We start from the raw sequence: 13,847 nt of genomic DNA on the forward strand, positions 1-13,847 counted from the left end.
CAAAAGATATAGCGTCTGGGGTCTTAAAAGCTTGAAGGTAAACAAGCGACCATCTAGCTCAGAAGCAACAAAGCCCACATGGAACAACATTTCAGCCTGTGTGATCACGAGGTGTCTAACGGATCACTGAAGACAAATGGGTGCATAAGTTAGTCTTTTAAGGCTGCTTTGCAAACTCTTACGTAGTCATTTAGGTGTGTATGGGAGTTAGACTGTGGCTAGAAGAGCCATATCAAGTAATTTGACTTCACCACATCAGTAACATAAACAATTTTGTAAGTTACATACATACTGCATCAATATAAAACCTGTATTTTCAGTATGAGATTAAAAGTATTTGGTGAAAAGTATGCTTTCATGTCTGCTGGCATAATAGTATCAGCTCCATGAATTCCCTTTTTCTTTTAACAAGGGTCCTTAGGTTGAATTAATCTTTCTTTTTTTAAACATATAACAGTTTTATTGAGATATAATCCACATAGCATACAATTCAGTCATTTCCAGAAGAGTTGTTCAATTATTACCACAATCATTTTCTTCTTTCTTATACTCCTTGTTATTAGCTCTCCATTTGCTCCCAACTCTTCCTTGTGCTCCCTCCACTCCACTATACCCCCAAGAATTAATTTGTTTTTAAGTGACTGGTAACTATAGCTGCACAACACAATTTTGGGTACATGTTAACACAGTTCAACTTTTTCTTTTAATTTCATGACTTTTCTTCTTGGGAACACTTCAATATCATTAATGACACTTTAAAGGTCCATGCAAGTTTATAGCATTGCACTGAACTTGATGAAACATGTGAGAGATTTCGTTTTGCTGTGATACCCCATTGACTCAGCCCACTTGCGGACAGATGAGAAGTGTTAACACTGACTGTTGTTATGGACATGCGTTCCAACTGATGTTTTGTTTTTTTTTTAATCATTTTATTAGGAGCTCATACAACTCTTATCAAAATCCATACATATATCAATTGTGTAAAGCACATTTGTACATTCATTGCCCTCATCATTCTCAAAACATTTCCTCTCCACTTAAGCCCCGGCCATAAGCTCCTCATTTTTCCCCCTCCATCCCCATTCCCCCCTCCCTCATGAGTGCTTGATAATTTATAAATTTTTATTTTGTCATATATTGCCCTGTCTGACGTCTCCTTCACCCACTTTTCTGTTGTCCGTCCCCCAGGGAGGAGGTCACATATAGTTCCTTTTAATCGATTCCCTCTTTCCAACCCACTCTGTTAAAGCATCAACTGTACGTAAGCTTTCATCCTCCTATTACTTTTTGCTCTGTTAGGCTTTTTATTTTGACATGTATAGCCATTCCATTCCTGTTTTAAGCCTAATTTTATATAAATCGAAACAAGTTTAAGTATGGTTTTACGTAAAGTTAGTCAAATGTCTGTCTTAGTATATAGTGTACCTTTCTGTGCATCAGAAATATAGATAGGTACTTCTAGATACACTAAAAGAAACTCACTGCCATTCAGTCTGTGTCAACTCATAGCAGTCATATACACCAGAGCAGAACTGACCTCCTGGCTTTCCAAGACTCATTGTTTATGGGAATAGTATAAAGGCCGTCTTTCTCCTGAAGGTGTGGTGGGTGTTTCGAACTGCTCACCTTGCTCTGTTACTAGGGCCCCTTTTAAGGTAATAACACAATAGTAATAATCTTCGAATGGCTGCTGCAACAAAATATCTACTTGCTAACAGAATATCTACTTGCTATTATAAACCATTGTCAATAACTTGAGTTTTTAATTTAATACACCTAATCTTGTTCATGTGTAACTACGGTTTGTACAGACTTATGTGAATTGGACATTAGTAATCCAGGGACTACCTATATTGCATTCCCACAATTTACTTTTGTTTTTTTATAGTTATCTTGTAAGGAATTTTGTTTAATGAAGGGAAATAAATGTCTACTTACATTTACAATTCTGGTACACAGCCTATGTCCCTTCCCTGAATGAAGTGAGCAGATGAGCCACGTGAATTGCTCTGGAAGAGTGGGACACAGCTTAGACCTTGAGATAGGAACATGTTGGGTGTTTTATAGGAAGAGCAGGGAAGGCCGACGTCATGAGGTCAGCAGGAGGTGCTGGGAAATGAGCACTGGAAAAGTAGGAAGCAAAATGACTGTGTTCTAGAGTTAAATTGCCTCAGTCCACTGAATTTACCATGACTCTAATTAAAAGTTGCAGCTGAGTTTATTTTTTCCTAGTCAGAGTTTTTCTTGTTTTCTATTCTGGTGTTTTACTGATAGAGGGGGGGAGGAGTGTTGCTGAATCATAATAGAGAAGAGCGAACTTCTTCATTATAAATACATTCTAGTTTCTTCAGCAGTTAGGTATTAAAGAATCTGATTCCTCTCTTAAGTTTTGTTTTGGAATAGTGTAAAGTCCTAGGAAGCTTCTAGAGGACTTTTCCCTTGTAAAATTTCGTATATTTATAAATAAACTCAAGTTGCTCGAGGTAGACAAGTGTTAAAGAGAATTTTCTTGTGATTTTCACTGCATAAATAAGGCTAATATCAGACAACAGAAAATACGCAGGAAATGTGTTTTGTGCTTTCTCCACTTCTGAAGAATTCATTAAACTTAACTGCCAGTGGACTTTATTGTCATTATCTTGTCAATAAGGAAATGGACTATTGTTAAGAATGTTCACTTCAATCTTTTGCTCTTGTCCAGGAGGCCTCATGGGACCTGTCAGGATGATTTCTTCTGGCCATGAGTTAACTACAGATTATGATGAAAAGGCCCTTCATGAGCTTGGTTTTAAGGATATGCAGGTACACATAGAAAATGTGATTTGAGTTGGAATCATCTTGAATTCTAGTCAGTATTGAAGTTGTAAATTACACAAGGGGGCTTCAAAGAGTTTGTGGGTAAAGGAAATGAGAACATAAAGGAAGTATCCCAGGAGCTTTCGGAAGCCTCTTCTATAATTTAAAAGCAATTCTTAATGCTTTTGTTATATTAAGACATGTAAGTGAGGTTACTTTTACCATAAGACAGTTACTGATGTTGTTTTATTAACCAGAACTTTGATTTGTGCCTTTGTTATCTCACCCCCTTCCTCTTTTTCTAGATGGTGTTTGTATCGTTGGGTGCTCCAAGAAGAGAGCGGAAAGGGGAAGGAGTTCAGCTGCCAGCATCTTGCCTCCCACCCCCTCAGAAGGACAACATTCCGATGCTTTTGCTTTTACAAGAACCTCATCTAACTACTCTTTTTGATTTGTTAGAGATGCTCGCATCATTTAAACCACCCTCAGGAAAAGTGGCAGTAGAAGATAGTGAGGTGACTATATTTTAGCTTTAACAAAAAAAAGTTTTGTTTTTTTTTTAATTTCTTTTTTTTTTTTAATCATTTTATTAGGGGCTCATACAACTCTTATCACAATCCATACACACATCAATTGTGTAAAGTCCATTTGTACATTCATTGCCGCCCTCATTCTCAAAACATTTCCTCTCGACTTGAGCCCCTGGCCTTAGGTCCTCATTTTTCTCCTCCCTCCCCGCTCCCCCCTCCCTCATGAACCGTTGATAATTTATAAATTGTTATTTTGTCATATCTTGCCCTGTCCGACGTCTCCCTTCACCCACTTTTCTGTTGTGGCCATTAAGCTCAAAAAATGTTTTTTTTAATCTTAGCTTTTATTTTCAGAATCTTACTCCTTGTTGAGAAGAAAAAAATTTCAAGTTATCTCTAAAGAACTATAAACTCTGAGGGCCCATTCATGTATTAATTAGTTATGTAAGTGATTCAGGCATACAGTTTGCGGCATTGTTAGAAGACAGTTACTAAAGAGACCAGGGTTTTGTGTTGTTCTTCCCACTTTTCTCATGGCTTATAAAGTGTAACTGGAATGGACCCGAGTGTGTCAAACAGTTGGTGTCCAGCATGGAAGAGTACATAATCAGTGCCCTGGTAGAAAAACAAGGGCAGCTTGTGCGTTGCCTGGCAACCAAATCTCTCCCTCAGCTGTGGAAGCCACAGTGCCCTGGAGAGACTGCTTTGTGTAGCGTGTTTGTGGCTCTCTGTAGGCCTGGCCTCGATCGTTTCCTGCATCGGATTCCTGAAAGGCCTCGGCGGCATGCTTCATTCAAGCCTGCCATTCCCGTGCTTCGACCTGAAAGTTTACCGTTCCAGTCATCATTCTGGTAGAAGCACAATTTGCAACTTTGGTTTTGGTTTTGAAGCATTATCCATCACCAAACCTGTTCAAAGTCCTGAATCAGATACAGTTCCAACATTCCTTGAGTTCAGAAGTGCGTCAGAAAATAATGAACAAACCTGACAGGAATAATTTCAAATAAATTAACAGTTAATAGCTGTGTTCTTAACACAAATTCATAGAATGGTTCTAACTTTTATTTCCATTTTCCCACACATTTATTTGAAGCCCTCTTATTTATACAATGATAGTTGCTAAGAATGAGACATGCCGTTATTGGCATGTTGAGGTGACTAGAGATGCATTTATCTATTAGATGTTTGTGAAGATTTCTGTGAAGGACCTTATGTAATCTAAACTGGGAGGTTGAAAGGAGACAGTGAAGATACAGGGAATGATGTGGTCAGAGTAATCCGAGTCCTACAACCCTTGCAGTAGGAAAGGACTCCAAGTTTGGGAAGGGACAGAACAGCTAATCAGTAGAATGGGAAGGAGGTGACAGAGTGCAATGAGGTCAGTGACATTGGAAAGGTGAAAAGCCAAATCGTGATAAGACATTTCTGTTGTACTCTGAAGTGGAAAGAATTTAAGGGTTTTAAGAAGGAGGAACATAGACATGTTCTGATCTTTCTTCTATAGATAATACATTTGTGTTTCTCTATTCCTGTCACTCAAATGTATTAAGGAAACTAATATGCTGACCCAGGAAAGAGTTGATACTGCCCTTGAGTAGGGTGGTGACCGTGGACATTAATGGATTGGACAGCAGGTTGAAACAACAGTGAAATGATGGAAGTAATAGGAGCACGGTTAGCTTCAGGGGGATTATGAAAATCAAGATCAGCCCAAAGCTGATTCTATGAATGGAGGTTGAATTTACCTTTACTCTTCAACCATTTTAACCATTTCAGATACAGCCATACCTCCCATTGCCCTCTATGGTTTTTCTGCTGGGTTTAATAATCCACTGTAGTGGCCACACAGAACTCACAGACCATACTTAGAGATAAGTGATTTATTAAGAAAATCACAGACTACAGTGTGGGGTCTGGAAGCATATACGTAAAGCTTGGACGACTCCCCAAAGTGTAGAACACAACTCGTTTTCACTGCAGCACAGCTTCTCTCAGCTCCTTGTGGCCGTGCAGGCTTACAGGCTTTTTCTTTGTTGTTCACACCACTGCTTAGCCTTCATACCTCCTCTAGACCCTCTGAAGAGAAGATGGTGCCTACTGCTAGCCTATCCACTCCTACTTGGCCCCATTCCTACCTAGTGGACCAATTTGGTCAGCTCTTTTAGCTGCATTCCTAGTAGCAAGCAGTCTTTGCCATCACCACTGATTCTTACAGGGCCCTGTCCAGGCATCTACATCTATCTGTCTTCGGTAATTAAACCCTTGTACCCAAGCTACAGCTATTTTTAGGAGTTTCTTTCTTGCCTTCTTTCTTTCTGGTACTTCTCTCTTATTTCTTCCTCTTACTCCTGTCTGCCTACTTCTATGGGACTGGCTATGTCTACGGAAGTCCCCAATTTATGAAATACTTGTTAGGGAAAAAATCTCATGACTGCACTTTGAGGGAGGGGGAACACCTTACTGTTAGTAACATTTTTGCATCATGTAGTTTGCTGATGTTATCATTCTCAGATGTTCTCATTTAAATGTTCTATTTTATGATTTGGAAACCTCCCCAAAGTGGAGAGCACAGCTGATCTTCACATAGTGACTGTACCAAAAACAACTAGGCAGCATTCAGTTATTTCAAGAGGTAGTATGCGTGAAAGAACCAGTAGTACTGAAGAAGAAAGAACTTCAAGCTGCACTGAAAACATTAGCCAAAAGCAAGGGTCCAGGAATTGATGGACTGTCAACTGAAATGTTCCAATAAGCTGTTGAAGCCCTGGAACCACTGACTCATCTATGCTAGGAAATTTGGAAGATAGCTACTTGGCTAACTGATATTTCTGCCAATCCCCAAGAAAGGGGACCCAATAGAATGCTCAGATTATAGAACAATATCATTAATATTACATGCAAGTAAAGTTTTTGCTGAAGATCTTCCATCAAAGGTGGCAGCACTACATTGACCGGGAGCTGCCAGTGGGTCAGACCATACTCAGAAGAAGACATGTGACAAGGTATCGTTGCTGATGTCATTTGGATGTTGGTTGAAAGCAGAGACCATCAGAAATATGTTACCTTGTGTTTTATTGACTATACCAAGGAATTCAGCTATGTGGATTATAATAAACTATGGATAGGTTTGAGAACAAGAATTCCAGAACACCTTGTGCTCATGCAGAACCTTGTACCTCGATTAAGAGCCAGTTTTGCAAACGGAACAAGGGCATACTCTGGTCTAAAATCAAGGAAAGTATGCACTGTGTGTATCCTCTTACCATACTTTTGCCATCTGTATAGGGAGCAGATAATTGGAGAAGCTGGATTATACAAAGAAGAATGTGGCATCAGGATTTGAGGAAGGCTTATGGACAACCTGTGATATGCAGATGACAAACCTTGATTGCTGAAAGCGAGGACTTTTGAAGCACTTAACTGAAGAAGATGAAAGACGGCAGCCTTCAGTATGGATTACAATTAAAGACCAAAATCCTCCTTACAACTGGACCAGTTGGTAATATCATGATAAATGGAGAAAAGGTTCAGGTTGTAAAGGGTTTTTCTTGCATGTATCGACAATCCTTGCTCATGGGAGCAGGAGTTGAGATAAAAAAACTCATTGTAATAGGTAAATCTCTTGCAAAAGACCTCTCTAAAGTGTTGTAAAATGCAGAGGTTACTTTAAGGACTAAGATATGCCTGTTCTAAGCTATGGTATTTTTAGTTGCCTCCTATGCATGTGAAAGTTGGATATTGAATAAGGCAGAGTGAAGAATTGATGCATTTGAATTACCGGTGAAGAATATCTAAAGACCCATAGGTTGCCAAAAGAACAAACATCTGTCTTAGAAGCACAACTTGGATACTGCTTAAAGGCAAGAATGGTGAGACTGGGTCTCGTGTACTTTGGACATGACCATGGAGAAGAACATCATGCTCAGTAAAGTAGAGGGGCAGCAGTAAAGAGGAGGACTGAATGATAAGTTGGATTGACACTGGGACTCCCAGCAATGGGTTCAACCAGGAGAACAATGACAAGGTGGCACAGGACTCAGCATTGTTTTGTCTGGCTGTACATAGGGTCACTATGAGTGGGAGCTGGCTTGACAACAGCAAGCTGCAACAAGAAAAAGATTCCCATGTCTGAAAACTCACCGCCGTCAAGTCAACGTTGACTCCTAGCAGACCCAATAGGGTAGGTTTAGAACTGCCCCTGTGAGTTTCTGAGACTAACTCTTTATGGCCATAGAAAGTCCCTTCTTTCAGTTATGGAGTGACTTCTGGTTTCGAACTGCTGACCTTGCAGATCACAGCCCAGCTCAAAACTACATTACCAGGGTTCCTTTAACATCTCTAAGACAGAATTATAACAAAGAATAATTATGACAGCAGCAATAGTATAATACTAAACAAACTCATACTCTGGAAAAATGCAAGAATAAATTTTAGCTTTTAGGGGAATTGGCCTTTAGTGAGACCTAGAGACTTAGGCTATTGTTATTTTTAACTTTTTATTGTGAATTAGTGTGGGCGTTTACGTATGTTTTGTATTCAACAACTGAAAGTACTTAACTCTTGTTTGCCATGTTTCCCTCCCCCCACACCCCCCGTTTACTCCTCCTCGTAGAATACTACCTTCCCTTTAACCCATGTTAGTACCCTACTACCCCCTAGCTCAGTGATTCTCAACCTGTGGGTTGTGACCCCTTTGGGGGTTGATCGACCCTTTGACAGGGGTTGCCTAAGACCACCAGAAAACACATAAATATTTCACAATACATAACATTATTTTGTGATTAATCACTATGCTTTAATTATGTTTATGTTCAATTTGTAACAATGAAAATATACACTGCATATCAGATATATACATCACGATTCATAACAGTAGCAAAATTACAGTTATGAAGTAGCAATGAGAATAATTTTATGGTTTGGGGTCACCACCACATAAGGAACTGTATTAAAGGGTCGCAGCATTAGGAAGGTTGAGAACTACTGCTCTAACTCATTGTTTCATACACTCCTCCCCAGCCATCAACCTGTTTCTTTTGGAATGGAAATGTTTGTCTCAGATTTCCTTTTTTAACTAAGGTCTCTTAGTGATTGACTAATTTCACTCAGCTTCATGTTCTCGGAATCCATCCATGTGCTGAAGTGCTTCACATTTTTATGGTTCTTTCGGAGTCTACAGCATTCCATAGTGTGTGTCCCATACTCTATCTATTCTTCTACTGACGGGCATTTAGGTTGTTGACATCTGCTCATGTGAACAGTGCTGCAGTGAACATGAGTGTGCAGGGTTCTGTTCTTGCTTTGACGTCCCTTCTCTAGGGTATACAGCAGAGAGATAGCTGGGCCATGTGGTATCTCTAGTCCTAAGGTTTGAGGAAGCACCGTACCACTCTCCACTGTGGTTGTACCTTTTCACTGTCGCATCCAGTGTGTACGAAAGTTCCAATCTCTTCACACCCTCTCAAGCATTTGTTTTTTTGAACTTTGCTGTTACTGTCAGTGTGAGGTGATGTCTTACTGTTGTTTTGATAGGTATCTTTCAGGTATCTGGTGATCTAATACTTCTTCAGGTTTGTTGGCCGCCTGGATTTCTTGTTGGGTGAACTGTCCAGGTTCTCTGCCCATTCTGCAATTGGATTATATGGATTATATTGGATTATATGCCTTTTTTATGTTTGAGGTATTGACATTTTCTATAGGTTTTTGAGAGTGGCCCCTTGTCTGCTGTATCAATGGGAAAATTGCTTTCCAATTTGTAAGTTCTCTGTTTATTTTCTACATGAAGACTTTTGGAAACCTGGGCTATTTGTATAGACTCTGAAATATTCATTAGCCTGATAGTCTTAGCACCTTACTGAGTTCTAATAATCTATTAATAATGAGGAAAAAAGTAGGTGGTTCTTTAGCATTGTTTACTTTCCTCTTTCTCTTTGGTATTCTAAGAGGGGAAAGTAGGTGTGGGTTAGCAAAATAGTAGAAGCAGTGGCACCATGATTTGAAATGGAACAAAGAGGAAGAAAATGGTAGTCCTTTTGAAACTTACTGATAGCGCCTTATGAAAAAAATAATTTGACTTTTCAGGGTAAGTGAAAAGTATGGCTATTAGGGTTCCTGTTCATGAATGCTTGAGGTTATTTCAAACAAAATGTTTTTAAACATGCCTCAGGAAACTGACAGGTTTTCTCAGTAATGTATTTTTGTTAATCTTGATAGGGTTTCTTTAAAAAGCAAAAAAGGTTCCATCAGAGAAGTCTTCCAAGCAAGGTCTGCTCAGACCCTGCTCATTGTCATTGAATCAGCTCGGACTCATTGCAACCCTACAGGTCAGACTAAAATGTCCCTTTGGGGGTGCGGCTGTAAATCTTCAGGGGAGTAGAAAGACTCAGCTTTTCTCCCCTTAAGAGTGTCTAGCAAATTCAAACTGCAGTCTTATGACCTGAGGGACTCATCTTTTAGCATTATCTCTGACAATGTTCTTCTACTCATTAGGGTTTTTGAAGTGGACAGCTTTTTTTCTTATAGTCTGCTTTCACTCTGGAAGTTCTGCTAAAAACTGTTCACTCTGGGTGACCCTGCTGGTATTTGAAATACCAGTGACAAAGCTCCCGGCATCACAGCAACACACAAGCCAGCAGAATGCAACAAACTATCAGAGAGGTGAAGGGGGTGGGATCTGCTGGACCTGTTAAGACAGAGGCACCTCAAAAAGTTAGGGCAGCTGCTTTTCAGGTTTCAGTGGGGGCACAATTTATAGATTTTCCAGACAAGCATGGTAGTTGTTTTGTTTTTGAAAATTGAAAATGCACATTGCTATGAGTTAGACCAGGAGAGTTATTCTGGGGAATTTTTTTCTTTTACAACAGCGTACCTGCTCATTCTTTGAGGTTAGCAAGTTCTGCCTTGGGAGAATTTTTTTGGGAAACCTCAATCTATCCATCCTTACAGCTCTTCTCTTGCCTCTTCATACTAATTTTTGTTTCCCAAACTTATAAAACATTTAAGTGAACAGGATGGGAGTTGCTCAAGAATGATAGAACTATTCTTTCATCTTGATGCAAATCACAGAGCACAGAATGACATGGAGAGTACTGGAGAGTTGGGAATGCTACCTTCAGAAGTATATAGTCCTAGATGGACATACAGGGAAACGTTAGCATCCCACTTGGAGATGGCTGTTCTGTAATGGTATCTAATTTTGTTGCAATACATGTTTATTTCCCCTCATATTTTAAAAACTTCATGAGGAACATGGCCAGATTTATAGATTAAACTTAAAGTCAATCTCTGACTTATTCAATAAATTGCATTCAATATAAACTTTCATTTCTTACTTTCAAAAAAGTAGAATAAGAAATATGCAATTTGATAGTTATTAGAAAAGTTGAAGTTTTTATTGTCTTTATTACTCTGACTAGATAAATGTTCTGTGTTTTGTAGAGCTTAAGATGTGAAGAGCTTCATCTTCATGCAGAAAATCTGTCTCGGCGTGTCTGGGAACTACTGATGCTTCTTCCGACGTGCCCTAACATGTTGATGGCGTTTCAGAGTATCTCAGATGAACAGGTGAGCCTGCAACAACCTGTATGGTGGCTAGAGTCATTTTGTATTTTTAAATCCTGTTTTCCTCAAACTCAGTTCACAAGGAATTGTATAACTTATGAAGTAAGGAATTAAGTTTATCGTGCAACTACATATATATATTAAAATTATTTCTGTATTCTCAAGGGGTTGTTTTTTTTCCATATTAATAAATTTAATGCAGTCCCAGAGATAATCGCTATATAAAACATGTTTGCATTGAACAATTAAAAAATCAGTAGTTTGTCAACTTTCACTTTTTAAAATTCTGAGCACCGTTGCTTTAGTTATTTCATTAGATTGACTATTAAACCCATTACCATCAAGTTGGTTACAACTCGGAGCCACGGTCGTCTTTCTCTTGAACAGGTGGCATGTCTGAATCACTGATCTGTGGTTAGAAACCAGGCAGTTTCAACCACAGTGTCATCAGAGCCTCTTACTGGAATCTCCTTTTCTACTAAAGTAGTCCATTACACAAAATTATTTTCTGTGTAGGCTAGTACCTACTTATTGATGACAATAGTATGAATGAAATAACTTAATTTCATGTGAATTAGTACTTTTTTATTCAAATTATTGCATTCTAAATCATAGTTGAAGTTAACGAGCTGCATTCAGCAATAATTAAGAGTGTAATTTTGATAATGAGAATTTTTTTTTTCAAGGATGAGAATGTTTCTATAAAACACTGTTGGACTTCTACAGTCAATATTGCATGTATTATCTGTTGATTCTTACAGTGCATGTTTGTCAGTGGTATTGTGCAGCCAAAAAACATGTGCATTTTAAGATTTTACTCTCCTTGGAGATGGTACTAGATTGCATTTCTACTGGCAGTTTGTGAGATTGCCTGTCGACTCATATTCACAATAAATTTAATTAGCGTTTTTCCCTCTGGATTTGTCAAAAATGCCAATTTTTTATATTTGTTTATTTGATTATTAGTAATGGATAATACAAAACAAGGATGTTTTTTGAAATTAACTTTAAAAATAGTGACTTACGTTTCTTTAATCTTCTGTCTGCTCTAAATATTGCAATAACAAATAATGTTTAGAGAAAATACAGTAAGTTTAAGAAATGACCTGCATTAGGGTTTGAGTGCTGATAAAAATCAACAGAATTGTGACGGGCAGGGAAGTGAGGTGAAATGTATAACACGTCTGCTCAGTGAAGTAGGCGCACCATCCTACATGTATCGATGTTGCATAGCTTTGTAAAGAAATCTTTAAAATTAAAAATACTTTTCAAAATCTCTATTTTTTTTGTAGTTAGTTTTCACTGATATAACATTTCCCAGGATGAGTAGATAGACAAATGTCCCAATATTATACTAATAGCTATCCAGGGTTTAGAGCACTGTCATCTGATGTCAGAAGGTCCTGGAGTTCACCCAACTTAACAGTAAAAAGTAATGGGCTCTGAAATGGTGTTTGTTGATTCAGAGTTTTAACAATAACACTATTTTTAGAGATAGTGCTAAATGTGAATGGCATTATTGCATAAATTGAGAGTAGAAAAGTGCATGTATTTTGTATGTGACTACGTATGTAGGTGTAGCATAGTATTAACTAGACATTTAGTTGATATATTCAACTAATCTTCTTTTGTGTTTTTGCATTGGAAGCATGCTAGATTGTCTCATTTATTGCGAAGATTAGAAAATTAGCCTTTTTTTTTTATTTTAAACATTTTATTAGGGGTTCATACAACTGTCATCCCAATCCATACACACATCAATTGTGTAAAGCGCATTTGTACATCGTTTCTCAAAACATTTTCTCTCCACTCAAACCCCCGACATTAGGTCCTCATTTTCCCCCTCCCTCCCCGCTCCCCCCTCCCCCATGAGCCCTTGATAGTTTATAAATGGGTATTTTGTCATATCTTACCCTGTCCGACGTCTCCCTTCACCCACTTTTCGGTTGTCTGTCCCCCAGAGAGGAGGTCACGTATAGTTCCATGTAATCGGTTCCCTCTTTCCTACCCATTCTCCCTTTACCCTTTTTTCATAGTACTATTTATTTTAATGAATAGTAGTTGGTATTTTAAGTGTATAATACCAGTTATATTAACCGGTCATCACATTTGACATATTCACAATTTTTAAGTAGTGCCAAATTCTTTAAAGTTCTTTTAGAATTTTTTTAGTTATTGGACTGCTAATCTACAGGCCAGCAGTTGGATACACCAGCTCCACTGGAGAAAAAGGAGACATTTGACTTCTGTAAAGAGTCTCAGAGACTCACCGAAGAGTTCCACCCATTCCCATAGAGTCGCTCTTAGTCAGAGTTGAGTTGATAGCAGTGAGTTTAGTTTTGAATTTAGTAAATTATCTTAAAAAGTTTAGTTTTTCTTCTCTTTTGTTTTCTTTAAGAATAACGATGGGCTTAACTGGAAAGAACTTCTCAAAATGAAGAGTGCCCACAAGCTGTTGTATGCTCTGGAAATTATTGAAGCACTGGGGAAACCTAACAGAAGAATAAGAAGAGAGTCAACGGTAATAGCACCTCCATGATTGTCATTACCTGTTTGTGTTCTTCTATCTGGAGCAAACTCCCAGAATTTATCTTTTGATTCTAGAATGATCTTTCACCCCCCTCTTCTACAGGGAAGTTACAGTGATCTTTATCCAGATTCAGATGATTCAAGTGAGGATCAAGTGGAAAATAGTAAAAATTCCTGGAGTTGCAAGGTTTGACCACATTACATGTTTTGCCATCTTTTGATAAAATAGTGAACCTCCAAAATTTAAAAATGGGATACCATAGTTGTTAGCTTTTTGTGAATTTACTGTTAAGAGAAAGTGTCGTTTAAAATCAGGCATTATTTGAAATTGTTGATTCCCTTTTTTTTTTTTTTAACATTTTATTAGGGGCTCATACAACTGTTATCCCAATCCATACACACATCAATTGTGTAAAGCGCATTTGTACA

The 13,847-nt window shown here is 38.3% G+C and overlaps 1 protein-coding gene across 1 annotated transcript in view; it reads left to right on the plus strand.

Moving 5' to 3' along the window:
* The window catches only part of USP34 (ubiquitin specific peptidase 34), a 175,820-nt gene that overhangs the window by 70,844 nt on the left and 91,129 nt on the right, over positions 1–13,847 (plus strand). The window contains 5 exon segments of the mRNA XM_004710200.3: positions 2,705–2,805; positions 3,105–3,314; positions 10,767–10,892; positions 13,288–13,410; positions 13,522–13,605. Coding sequence (XP_004710257.1) covers positions 2,705–2,805; positions 3,105–3,314; positions 10,767–10,892; positions 13,288–13,410; positions 13,522–13,605 — 644 coding nt within the window.

This window comes from Echinops telfairi, unplaced genomic scaffold (genome assembly GCF_000313985.2).
Source record: "Echinops telfairi isolate 266 unplaced genomic scaffold, ASM31398v2 ScPeMD7_2573;HRSCAF=3158, whole genome shotgun sequence".
In the NCBI taxonomy this organism is placed as follows: domain Eukaryota; kingdom Metazoa; phylum Chordata; class Mammalia; order Afrosoricida; family Tenrecidae; genus Echinops; species Echinops telfairi.